This window comes from Triticum aestivum, chromosome 3B, assembly GCF_018294505.1.
Source record: "Triticum aestivum cultivar Chinese Spring chromosome 3B, IWGSC CS RefSeq v2.1, whole genome shotgun sequence".
NCBI classification, from domain to species: domain Eukaryota; kingdom Viridiplantae; phylum Streptophyta; class Magnoliopsida; order Poales; family Poaceae; genus Triticum; species Triticum aestivum.
Window position 1 is genome coordinate 768,023,073 of NC_057801.1, and position 11,158 is coordinate 768,034,230.

At 43.8% G+C, this 11,158-nt stretch overlaps 1 protein-coding gene across 1 annotated transcript; it reads left to right on the forward strand.

Annotated features, from left to right (window-relative positions):
• The first annotated feature begins 2,849 nt into the window (after positions 1 to 2,849).
• On the forward strand, positions 2,850 to 9,415 carry LOC123072304 (4-hydroxyphenylacetaldehyde oxime monooxygenase). The gene is made up of 3 exons (XM_044495864.1): positions 2,850 to 7,391; positions 8,068 to 8,514; positions 8,610 to 9,415. Exons 1-3 carry the CDS (start codon positions 6,909 to 6,911, stop codon positions 9,216 to 9,218), a joined length of 1,539 nt encoding a protein of 512 aa, XP_044351799.1. The 5' UTR covers positions 2,850 to 6,908; the 3' UTR covers positions 9,219 to 9,415.
• The last annotated feature ends 1,743 nt before the right edge of the window (positions 9,416 to 11,158 follow it).

The window sequence follows — 11,158 nt, forward strand, 5'->3', positions numbered from 1 at the left end:
CTGTGTGCTCTGCGCCTAATCTGTCCGTGTGCCCTGGGTCATGGACCCTTGGGTACCCGAAGGAGTTGGCTGGGCAATGACTATCTCACCTCTTGGGGGTATTTATACCCACCCTTCTTCCACCTCAAAACCTAATCTTTCTCAAGCTTTTCTCCACCATTGCCAAATCTTAGAAGCTTGAGATATCCGTCCCCATCCACCCCAAACACTCTGATTCTTTTGGGACTGGAGGAGATTCCCCTGATCTACATTCCTACCAAACAGATTCCTAGATGGTTAATTAGAGGTTCCTCCGAAAGTTTCCTTTCTTGTGGTGTGCTCCAGAGATGTATGTACAGGTGTGGTGGTTACCTTCAAGACAGACCCCAAGTGATTTGAAGCTCATTTGTTGGGATGACTCGAGGAGAATACGGCGAGCCTTTCATGGAGTTCCGGAAGCCTTGGCTCCGGCACCGCCAACGGAGATTAGCTCTTCCCCAAGGAAGAGCGAACTTCAGAATAAAATCCACATCGTCGACTCACTTGTGGTTTATCCTATCCCACACCTTGCTTTGCTTTTTATATTTGTTGGTTGCTTTTTAGATTTTTTTCCCTTGCATACCTTGCTCTAAGTTTGCTTGCCATATAGGTTGTGTTCACCTAGTTGCATTTCTACTGAACCTTATTTATCCGCTTATCCCTAGAATTGGCACCTAAGCATAAAATTTGTAGTCTCCTATTCAACCCCCTTCCCCCTCTAGTTGATTGTATCGATCAACTCACAAACAATCCAATGTAAAAACAACGAATATTACCATTCAAAATCAACGGTTAGTTTCAAAACAAACAGATCTAACTTCATAATGCGAGAGAAATACCAAGAAATCGGACGAAATAAACCAAAGATTGGATGAGAAACTTACCACCAAGAAGAGTCTCCAACTTGTTTTGCTGAAAATGGCGAAGAATCAAAGGTTTAGAGGTGCTAGAGTTTGGGGAATGTCAGATATGAACATTTGCCATGTCGCCAGCCCGTTTTTGCGAAAAAGCGTGCGATACGAACCTTACATTTATTTCAGCAAATTCTAAAGTAACTTGTATTGTAAATGTCACTAGAACAACTCATTTTTTTTATCTGAAGTTTGTGATTTAGTTTTAGAATCCTAGCCAGAGAATCAGGAAACAAATACTTCCCATTCCAATTCTTTTTTAATTCCCAAGATAGAATTACTTTGTTTTTGGCAACAACGGTGGGTCACATGCAAGATTAGGACATGATGTAGTGGCATTGAGGGATGGCTCCCTGGCGTCGACCTCGTCGGGGGGATGAAGGGGGTTCGGGGACATAGAAGATAGCGGCCATGATCTAGGGTTTGCAAGGGAGGCAGTAGGACGTGGGGTAGATGTTGTGGCGGCGGCGAAGGAGAGTAATGCTAGTCATTGGGCCAATCTGGTTTTAATTATCACAACACAGATAACAAAATAATATCAATTACATATACAACAAAGAGTCAAATTTACCTAGGTCTTTCGACCAAGATACGACTCATACAACGAAAGTGAATAGACCTTAGACAGGTAAGAATGCAAATTGCTTTAAGAAGGCTCGAACAGAATCAAATGTCGTCCATGTCCCGCCCAAACCGCTGTATGTGGGATAACCAACTAACATCGTCCATCAACAAACCTGTAGTAGCCGTTCTCTGCAGTTTTGGCTATAGCAAGGGTGAGCACGTGATATACTGAACAAGACTCACACAGAATAGACATAGAAGTAGATTATGCGTCGGGTTTTAAAGAAAGCATTAAAAACATAGTGGAACGGTGGTTTACAAAAGTGGTGCAAATAATCAATTACTCAGCGTCGGGTTTCAAACTGATCATGGTGGTTTACAAGAGTCTGGTGTCATTTCACCACAACAAAAATAATCTACTCCTCATCCTCCAGGAGTCCATGTCACGCCGAATTGCTGCAATGACACCACAAATTTGAGTAACTTGTCTGAAAGAGCGACTGTTTCTCTTCATCCATATATGCGAAGCCACAAGTATCAGCATGGTCTTCACTTTCTTCTTGTGCGTTGGCCTTGTCTTTGCCAGCACCCGACGCATCCTTTGTTCAGATGATCTTGAGGATCCCTCATCTGCAGCAGTGAGGGCGTTGCAACCCGGCCAAGTGGAGGTTCTGCGCCAGGTACAAAGTAGAGTAGAACAACTGAAATAACAGAACGGTTTTCACTGGTGTTTTATACTGTGGCAAGGGCCACTGCCGTCTGCCAACAGCATGAATGTTCAGCCAGGTGAATTCTTGAGTGAAAACTGTAGCCCAGTATATTACCAGTATTCAGTAGTGATGCGTGCGATCGGCGTGATGTCAGAAGGTGTGCCCGATGAGCGGGCCGCGGCTATCTTAGAGCAGTCATTCCGAAAATCAGAGGTAATAGTTACCAAAAGCAAAGGGTGCTTCACAAGACATATTGCATTTCGGGGTTTACTTGAGCCCTTGAACCACTATCCATCTGGTGGCCTATGTCCCAAGTAGTCAGTGCAAGTAGCAGGGGCGGGCCCACTTCAATTCATGGGTATTCAGTTGAATACCCATTATTTTTGGTAAAATACTGTGTATATATACTGCATATCATGTATATCTGTCGGGGAAACGGAATAGAGAGAGAGGAAAACAGCTCCGCCAAGGATTTCAGCCCAAAATGAAAGACAACCCACCTTCGTGTTCTCCCTCACCACCCCGACATGGCCCATTGGCCCAAATCGATGCAGTAGCGCACAACACGCATGTACGGCCTGCATGCACGAGGCATAAATCCATCGACCGCCATTTTAGCCTAAAAAAACAAAGGGAAACGCTTGCGTTCGGCGTTCGGCCGGTCGCACGCGACCCGTACGATCTCTTTTCATCGTATGGCTAGCCTGTACGCCATCTCCCTCGCGTGGTGGGGACGCGTGGCTGACCAACCGCCAGCACCTCGCCTTATCCATTCGTGGATGCTTCGCTTCCATTCATTTTTCTCGCCCTGCACTGCTTCCTCCTCGATCTATTCTATCTTTTCACACATCGATGACCACCGCGCGCAGCTAGATCAGGCGGCTCGAAGGGGACTAGAGATCCATCGCGCGCTCTCCGGTGATGCTGCGCCCTCGGCAGCAGTGGAGACTTTTTGCTGCGGGCTGCAAGTCACCGTTGGCTGCCGTTCCATGTCCGTGCAGCTCCGGTGATCCCGGCTTCAATTAAAATCTTCCCATGCCACCGGTGGAAGATTTTTTCTATTTTTGATTTGCCCACACGGTTGTAGCTTTTTGAATCGCTGGTAGCAGCTTTCTTCTTAACCGGTTGAATCTTTTTTTAATCACTTTTAGATCCAGCTTTGGTCCAAATAGATGTGATTTTTGCAAAAAAAATATTCCAAATCACCGGTTCCAGCTTACCAAATCACCGGTTGTAGCTTTTTATTTTATTCAGCCGGTTGTAGCTTTTTTGGATTTTTAGTGTCAATTCAAAACCAATGGTTGTAGTTTTTTTCATCTGATTGAATCTTTTTCAATCACCGGTTCCAGCTTTTCGAATCATCGGTTCCAGCTTTTGCTCAGCTTAATTCATCTTCTTTGCTGGAACCAGGTCATTTTTTGCTGGAACCGGATCTTTTTTTTTTGCTAGAGCCGGCAAATGATTTTGCTGCGACGAGTTTCTTGTTGCTTGAGATTATTTGCTACGATCAGGAGGCGGCGACGCATCTTTGCTGGAACCATATTAATATTTTGCTGGAATCGTGATTTAATTTGCTTCAAGCAAATTACTGGGTTTGCTAGGTGCTCAAGTTGATTTGCTGGAAACCTTTGTTTTTCTGTTGGAACCAATTTTTGGTTTTGCTGCAACTACCCACCGGAGTTCTTTTTTGGGCTGAGATGTGTTTTTTGGTGGAATCAGGTGGTGCAGGTCGACTGCGGCGTCGATGTTGTGCTGTGATGGGCGGAGCCAGTGCGAGTTGCTGCGTCCGACGTTTGGCAAAGATGCATCCGTCGGGGGGTGGTGCTGAAACGACGGGGGATGAGGAGGGTGTGCAGCGACGACGAATTGGAGCTGCGGAGAGAGGCGGCGAGCGGTGGAGATCCGACGGGTCAAGTAGCTCGTCCATGGCACTCGCGTGATTTGCAGAGTAAAGAACGGCGTGGTGGGGACGAAAGAATCTGACGGTTAAAAGAGTTTTAATCAGACGTACAGGATACGACCGGCCCAAATTTGGGCCGGCGCACCGGCGCTTAGTACTGGCCAAAAACAAATCACACGAGACAAACCGGTGCCTCCCAATCTCATCCCGAGTTCTGTTCGGCATGGCGGCCAGCCAGACCGCCGTCGCCTGATCGCACGGCGGCACGGGCAGGCCGACGACGCGACGCAGGCATCCGGCGACATCCATCTCTCGGTCCACCAGCCTCGCTTCATCTTTACTCCATCTCGGTAGTGGGCAGCAGACGATATCGGAGGATCACTCAGATTCCAGTTCCAAACTATGTTTTTTTACACTTCTAAAGGTAAACAATTTAGTATTTATTAGTAGTCATTGTATCAAAAATGCATAGGTGAACATGGCGCCACGCGAGGTCTTTATCTCACCATCCATTTCTCTCAGATTTGTATCGTATTCATACCATAAGCAGCATATCACGTATATTGAATATTTCTCCTTGCAGTATTGAATCTCTATTCCACAAAACAATCAATGCATAAGGGGCCACATGCTTGATAAACGTGACCCAACTCATTTACTAGGAGCAGACCTCATTTACTAGGCACAGGTTGGGAACGTTAACTGCATTTGAAGCCTGCACCACCATCTCTCTCCATCCAGCGTCGTTGAAGTTGGAAAGTGAGGTATTATAGTGTCATCACATTTACTAGGCACAGGTGAGGATTAATGCACCACACTGCCCTCGTCTTAATGTGTGCTGCTCCACTACATATTGCTAGTGCATCACCCTCTATAGCTGCAACGAAAATGTGTAGTCTGCTAATTGGTCTGAACATTTTCTTAGATGAATTAGTCTGAACTGTTAACTATGCTAGACCAGCTTAGGTCTATCTCCATGTCAGGTCAGGCATATGCGTACACATGATTAATGTTTCTAATTTGCAACTACAAAATTGTTCCTAAATTGCAATTAATATTTTGAAAAATCAGGAATGCATGATTTTAATTTTTAAATATATACCCACCGCATAAGATTAAACTAGTCCACCTAGAATAAATAATCAAAGCCCCAAATAGCTAATTTCCTTTTAAGAATAATTAGTGTAAACTTTTAACTACGCTAGATAAGGTTTGGTCTATCTCCATGTCAGGTCAGCCATGTGCATATACATGATTAATATTCCTAAATAGCAACTAAAAATGTTCCTAAATTGCAGCAAATAATTTACAATTTTAAGAATCCAAGATTTAAATTTTGAAAAATATGTCCACTGCATAAGATTAAACTAGTCCACCTAGAACAAATAATCAGAGCACCAATAACTATTTTTCTTTTTTGGATGAATTAGTGTGAACTTTTAACTATGCGATATCAGCTTAGTTCTATCTCCATGTCAGGTTAGCTAGGCATGTGCACAAACACGATTAATATTCCTAAATTGCAACTAAAAACAATGTTCCTAAATTCCAATAAATAATTTAACATTTCAGGAATCCAAGATTTTAATTTTCAAAAATATGTGCACTACATAAAATTAGACTAGTCCACTTAGAACAAATAATCAGAACCCCCCAATAGCTAGTTTTCTTACTTTTTTATCCACATTTGCCCATGTATCTTCCAGTATGTGGTGCGTCCTCACCTATCGCACAATCTGTGTCATGTTATGCTTATCACTCAACAATCCATTTTGATGTTGTTTTGCTGATATACAATCAACACTAGAAATGAATTCATTTTTGTCCCAATTGTTGTGCTTACCACATGATTAAGATGCATGGTACCTCACACACAAAACAGGAACCATACAAATTAGCGTGCCTCTCACAAGCCAAGCACCATAAATCTCTCACATGCTGCCACATTTGTTTAATTGTCCGCGTAGACGATTGTAAATGAGTGGGCAGGTCATCAATGCACCCAACAAATATTACCGATTGACTAAACGACAAAGTAGTATGCATACGAATTTAAAGCTTTGAGGCCCACTCCTGCCCGGTAAAGAAAAGCGTATTCCAATGCATTATTGAGCAACACTGTTTGTATTGCAGCAAACACTATATTAATTACTCCCTTCGATCCATATTACTTATCGCTCAAATGGATGTATCTAGATGTATTTCAGTGCTAGATACGTCCATTTGAGCGACAAGTAATTTGGATCGGAGGGAATAGTAATCTAGATGCGAACGTGGACGACTGAGATTACGGCATCGCATAGAACCATATCCTAAAAATCCGCGTCCTCATTGTATGTACTTCTGAATGACATGTACTATACATATACATATATTACTATAATAGAAGGTCAAATAATTATGCCATTTTGCATCCAATTCAAGGAATTTGTATGGCTTTCGGAGTGTACGTGCACTTGGTATATAAATTCTAACATTTTTAAAATAAATAAAAGATGTCTAAGACATAGCCGGCGCATTTGCGTGCGTGGGCCACTTGGCTATTTTTTTAAGAGAAAAGATACCGGTGTATGGTGCATCCGATCAGTCAATCAGTACAAAAGTGAAATTGAGAGAAAGAGATGATATATCTTTCGACAAAGGAGAAAGATGATATGCTTGGACTCTGCATGACTTACACGTTGAATAAATCTTTGCTCGTTAATAACACGCGGATGCACACACCATAAATAAGACAATCAATTGGACGCGAAACAAAGTTTAGAAGCAGCAGCACAACATCACCAAACACAGTTAAGAAAATCAATGGCCATCTCACTCAGCTTGGTCCTCTCCCCACCGCAACAATGGCAGCTCCTCCTCCTCCTCCTAGCACTCGTCTCCCTCGGGCTCTTGACGAGGAGAAAACTGAGCAACAAGGGGCTCAGGCTGCCGCCGGGCCCGGCCCAAGTGCCGTTCCTGGGGAACCTGCACCAGGTAAGCCAGCTGCCGCACCGGAGCCTACGGGATCTGGCGCGGCGGCACGGGCCAGTGATGCAGCTGCAGCTCGGCACGGTGCCGACGGTGGTGGTGTCGTCAGCTGAGGCAGCGCAAGAGGTGATGAAGACCCACGATGAGGATTGCTGCACCCGCCCCATGTCCCCAGGGATGAAGCGTCTGTCCTACGGCCTCAACAATGTCGGGTTCGCGCCCTACGGCGCCTACTGGCACGCGATGCGCAAGTTCCTCGTGGTCGAGCTCTTTGGCGTGCGCCACGCTAAAGCTGCATGGAACGCACGCCAGCATCAGGTATACGAAGCACGCACACACAACTAATGCTAGTCCTTCTAAGAGAAACGTACTTCCTCCATTTCAATGAGTAAAGCACGCACGAACTTAAAATTTAATTTTGACCATCAGTTTAACCAACCAAATGTGCGTTACACACTTATTTGTGAGAAAAGCTATGCTGTTGATTCATATTTGAAAAAAATAGTGGTATATATAATAAGTAACATACCCTATGCTTTATTAGTTCATATTAATGGTTCATGTAAAATTTAGAACACGTGCGCGCTTTATTCAACAGAATCGGAGGCAGTAACAGTTACAGTTTGTCTAATTCATATCTAGATGTTTTTTAAAAATGTCACATCTAACCTTTCACAAATATATAATGCGGCAATAAGAAAAAAAACTTAGACAAAAAAAAAGACCACAAGCAAAATGAAAATCAGCTTAGATGTGACATAACACATCTAGATGTGTCCTAGACAGACCACTTATGTGGAGACTCGAGAATGTAAGTCAAACATTTGTTAGAAAATATATTAGCATCTAATTTTTTTTCAAACAGAAGCCAACATGTGTGTGCTAACTTGGTGAGATAGCCTAGCTTGAGATAAAATAAGGGGTGGTTGATATGTTCCACGCGGCGCGTATGGTAGAAAAAAACACTCTAATGGATTATACCTTGGTCTATTAGGTGGAGAGACTGATGAGCACCTTGAGCGGCTTGGTCGGAGAGCCGGTAGCCCTGAAGGAGCACGTCTTCAGCCTGGCCGATGGCATCATCGGCATGCTGGGTTTTGGAGACATGTACAACAACGACAAGTTCCCACACCACAAGAACTTGGAGCACGTGCTCGAGGAGGCCACACATGCGCAGGCAAGCTTCTCCGCTGAGGACTACTTCCCCAACATCATCGGACGCCTAATCGACCGAATCACCGGTCTCACCGCTCGCCGCGAGCGGATCTTCAAGCATCTTGATGCCTTCTTCGAGATCATCATTGAGCAGCATCTTGACCCTCGGCGCGTTAAGCCTCAGAACGGCGGCGGTGACCTCGTCGACCGCCTCGTCGACCTCTGGAAGGACAACCGTGGCACCACGCTCGGTATCACGAGAGACCATGTCAAGGGCCTCATCTTTGTACGTTTTACTAGTTGTGTCTAGATCCTGTCATGCCTTGATGAAGGAAAAAAAGGAGAAGTAACTTAAGACACTACGGCCATGCATACATGCAGGGTACGTTCATTGGTGGCTCGGACGCGGCCTCGGTGACGATCCTTTGGGCAATGGCGGAGCTAATCCGAAAGCCCCATCTGCTGAAGAAGGTGCAAAAGGAGATCAGGGACGTGGTGGGCAGCAACGAGAGGGTGCGACCGAACGACATGCCCAAGATAGGATACCTCAAGATGGTGGTCAAAGAGACACTGCGGCTGCACCCGCCGGCGACGATGTTGTTGCCTAGGGAGGCCATGCGGGACATCCAGATTGGTGGCTACGACGTGCCAGCAAAGACAAGGATCTATGTCAACGCCTGGGCCATTGGCAGAGACCCGATGAGCTGGCCAGATGACCCGGAAGAGTTTAAGCCAGATAGGTTCGAGGCGAGCGAGATAGACTTCAAGGGCGCGAATTTCGAGCTGATACCGTTCGGCGCAGGGCGGCGCATGTGTCCCGCCCTGTCCATGAGTGTGGCCACCGTGGAGTTCACGCTGGCGAACCTGTTGTGCTGCTTCGAGTGGGCGCTCCCGGATGGGACGATGGTGAGTGTGGAGGAGCAAGGCAAGGTTATCCCCCTCCTCAAGACGCCGCTCGTGCTGGTGCCCACCCCGCACGGGCGCGTGTGAGCATTGCAAGGCGCATCATGACACGACTAAGAAGGATCCAGTCAAAATTAATTTGCTCCCAGGTATAGACCAAGCATCATGACACGACTTGTGTGAATGTTATCTTCACTTTGTATGTACTGCCCATTGTTTACCACGCCTTGAAAGACGATGTATTTGAATAATGAAATTGGCACCTACTATATGTTGCTACTAAACGAGATGAATATGCGGAAATTGTTGTGTTAATTATTCAGGCTGTTGATAGCCCTTGTTACTCAAGCGAGGTGACAGCCTTTGTTGTCGATGTCAATGTATTTGCAGCAGAATTGTCAGCCTACAACATTGTGCTCATCCTTATAACAAGGGGCGTGGGTTACTTAGACCATCGTGATCTTTTTGTTTCCATTTTCACTTATGATTTCCCCTAACATGCATATAAAAAAGAATACACTTAGCCTCTCAATAACATATACAACATGCATGGACTATAGCATATATATGTATAGGCAGAATTTTGTTTTTTTGGTTAAGAAAACCAAATACAGTCAATAACAAAACGACATAACAAATCTAAGTCAACAATCTATTTCGCATTGAAAAGAAAAAAGAAAAAACTTTGATTTGTTGATTAATTACCATATGAGCATCCATGTCAGGGAAAAGACAACACAATGGCAAAAGAAATTAGAACAAGTCCTTAGACACAGTTCCTCGTATACTTGGCCATCATTAGTGAGGATAGGAGGCAATGTGCGGTAGTATTCTTGTAAGCGGAGTGTGTGTCCATCAAATGCTTGCTTCATTCAATCGTATATGACATATAAATTTAGGATTCTCATGGGAATTGTGCGATATTGTCGACTTTGTTTTACAATTAAAATACTATTTTTTTAAAAAACCATGAAATCGATCAACCAATGTCCCATGAAAAAATAAGTTATAATATAGCCTTTAGTAAAAGGGTGGACACGAAGGCTTTCATGTATACATTAATACATGATGGCCATTATCACAAATCAATGGTTGACGGTATTCTTTTGAAGTGCTTGGGTGAGGACCAAGCAAGAGTTGTTGCGGGAGAGGTACATGAAGGCATTTGTGGCACTCATTAGTCAGCCCACAAAATGGAGTGGGTATTGCGACGTGATGAGTTTTATTGGTCGCTAATAATTAATGATTGCTCGAGGTATTCTAAAGGATGTGAAGCTTGTCAAAAGTTTGATTATATTTGGCTCCTGCTGTTATGTTACATCACATTATCAAGTTGTGTCCTTTTAGAGTTTGAGGATTATACTCTATTAGAGAAATTCATCCTTCTTCAAAAGGGTATCGGTTCATGTTGCTGGCAACTAATTATTTCACCAATGGTCTGAAGTAATACCTCTCAAAATATGACATGTATAAAGGTAAATCAATTCATAATTAAGCACATTATCCATAGATTCGACATTTCTCAAACATTAACAACGGATGAAGGTTTGTCATTCATGTCATATCAAGTGAGAGAATTTGTTGAATCTTATAAGATAAAGTTGCTCAATTTCTCTCCATATTATGTCCAAACCAATGGACGATGAGTCTAGCAACAAAATATATAATCAGGTTCATCAAGAAAAATATTGAACCAAGGAGGTGGCATGAATTATTTTCCAAGGATTTGTGGGTCGTACAATCTCATGGCAAGGTGCTAAGAGGTAAGCTCATATGAGCTTGCGTATGGGGAAAAACTGTTTTCCCATAGAGGTAAATTGAATGTTGTGAAATTATCCAAACAAAATGACTTATTGGCGGTGGAATTTATAACTTGATGATGGACAATTTTGGTTGAGTCGGTGATAAATGCTTGGTTGGTTTAAAACCCATAGAGAGGGACAAGTTAAGGGTGGAAAGAGCTTACAGTAAAAAGGTCAATTTGAAAACTTTTCAAGTTGGAAACATAGTGTGGAAGGTAATTCTAC

Coding starts and splice junctions, on each gene's coding strand:
- LOC123072304 (XM_044495864.1), top strand. CDS start 6,909: ATGGCCATCTCACTCAGCTTGGTCCTCTCCCCACCGCAACAATGGCAG. Junction 7,392..8,067: donor GGAACGCACGCCAGCATCAG/GTATACGAAGCA, acceptor TTGGTCTATTAG/GTGGAGAGACTGATGAGCAC. Junction 8,515..8,609: donor ATGTCAAGGGCCTCATCTTT/GTACGTTTTACT, acceptor GCATACATGCAG/GGTACGTTCATTGGTGGCTC.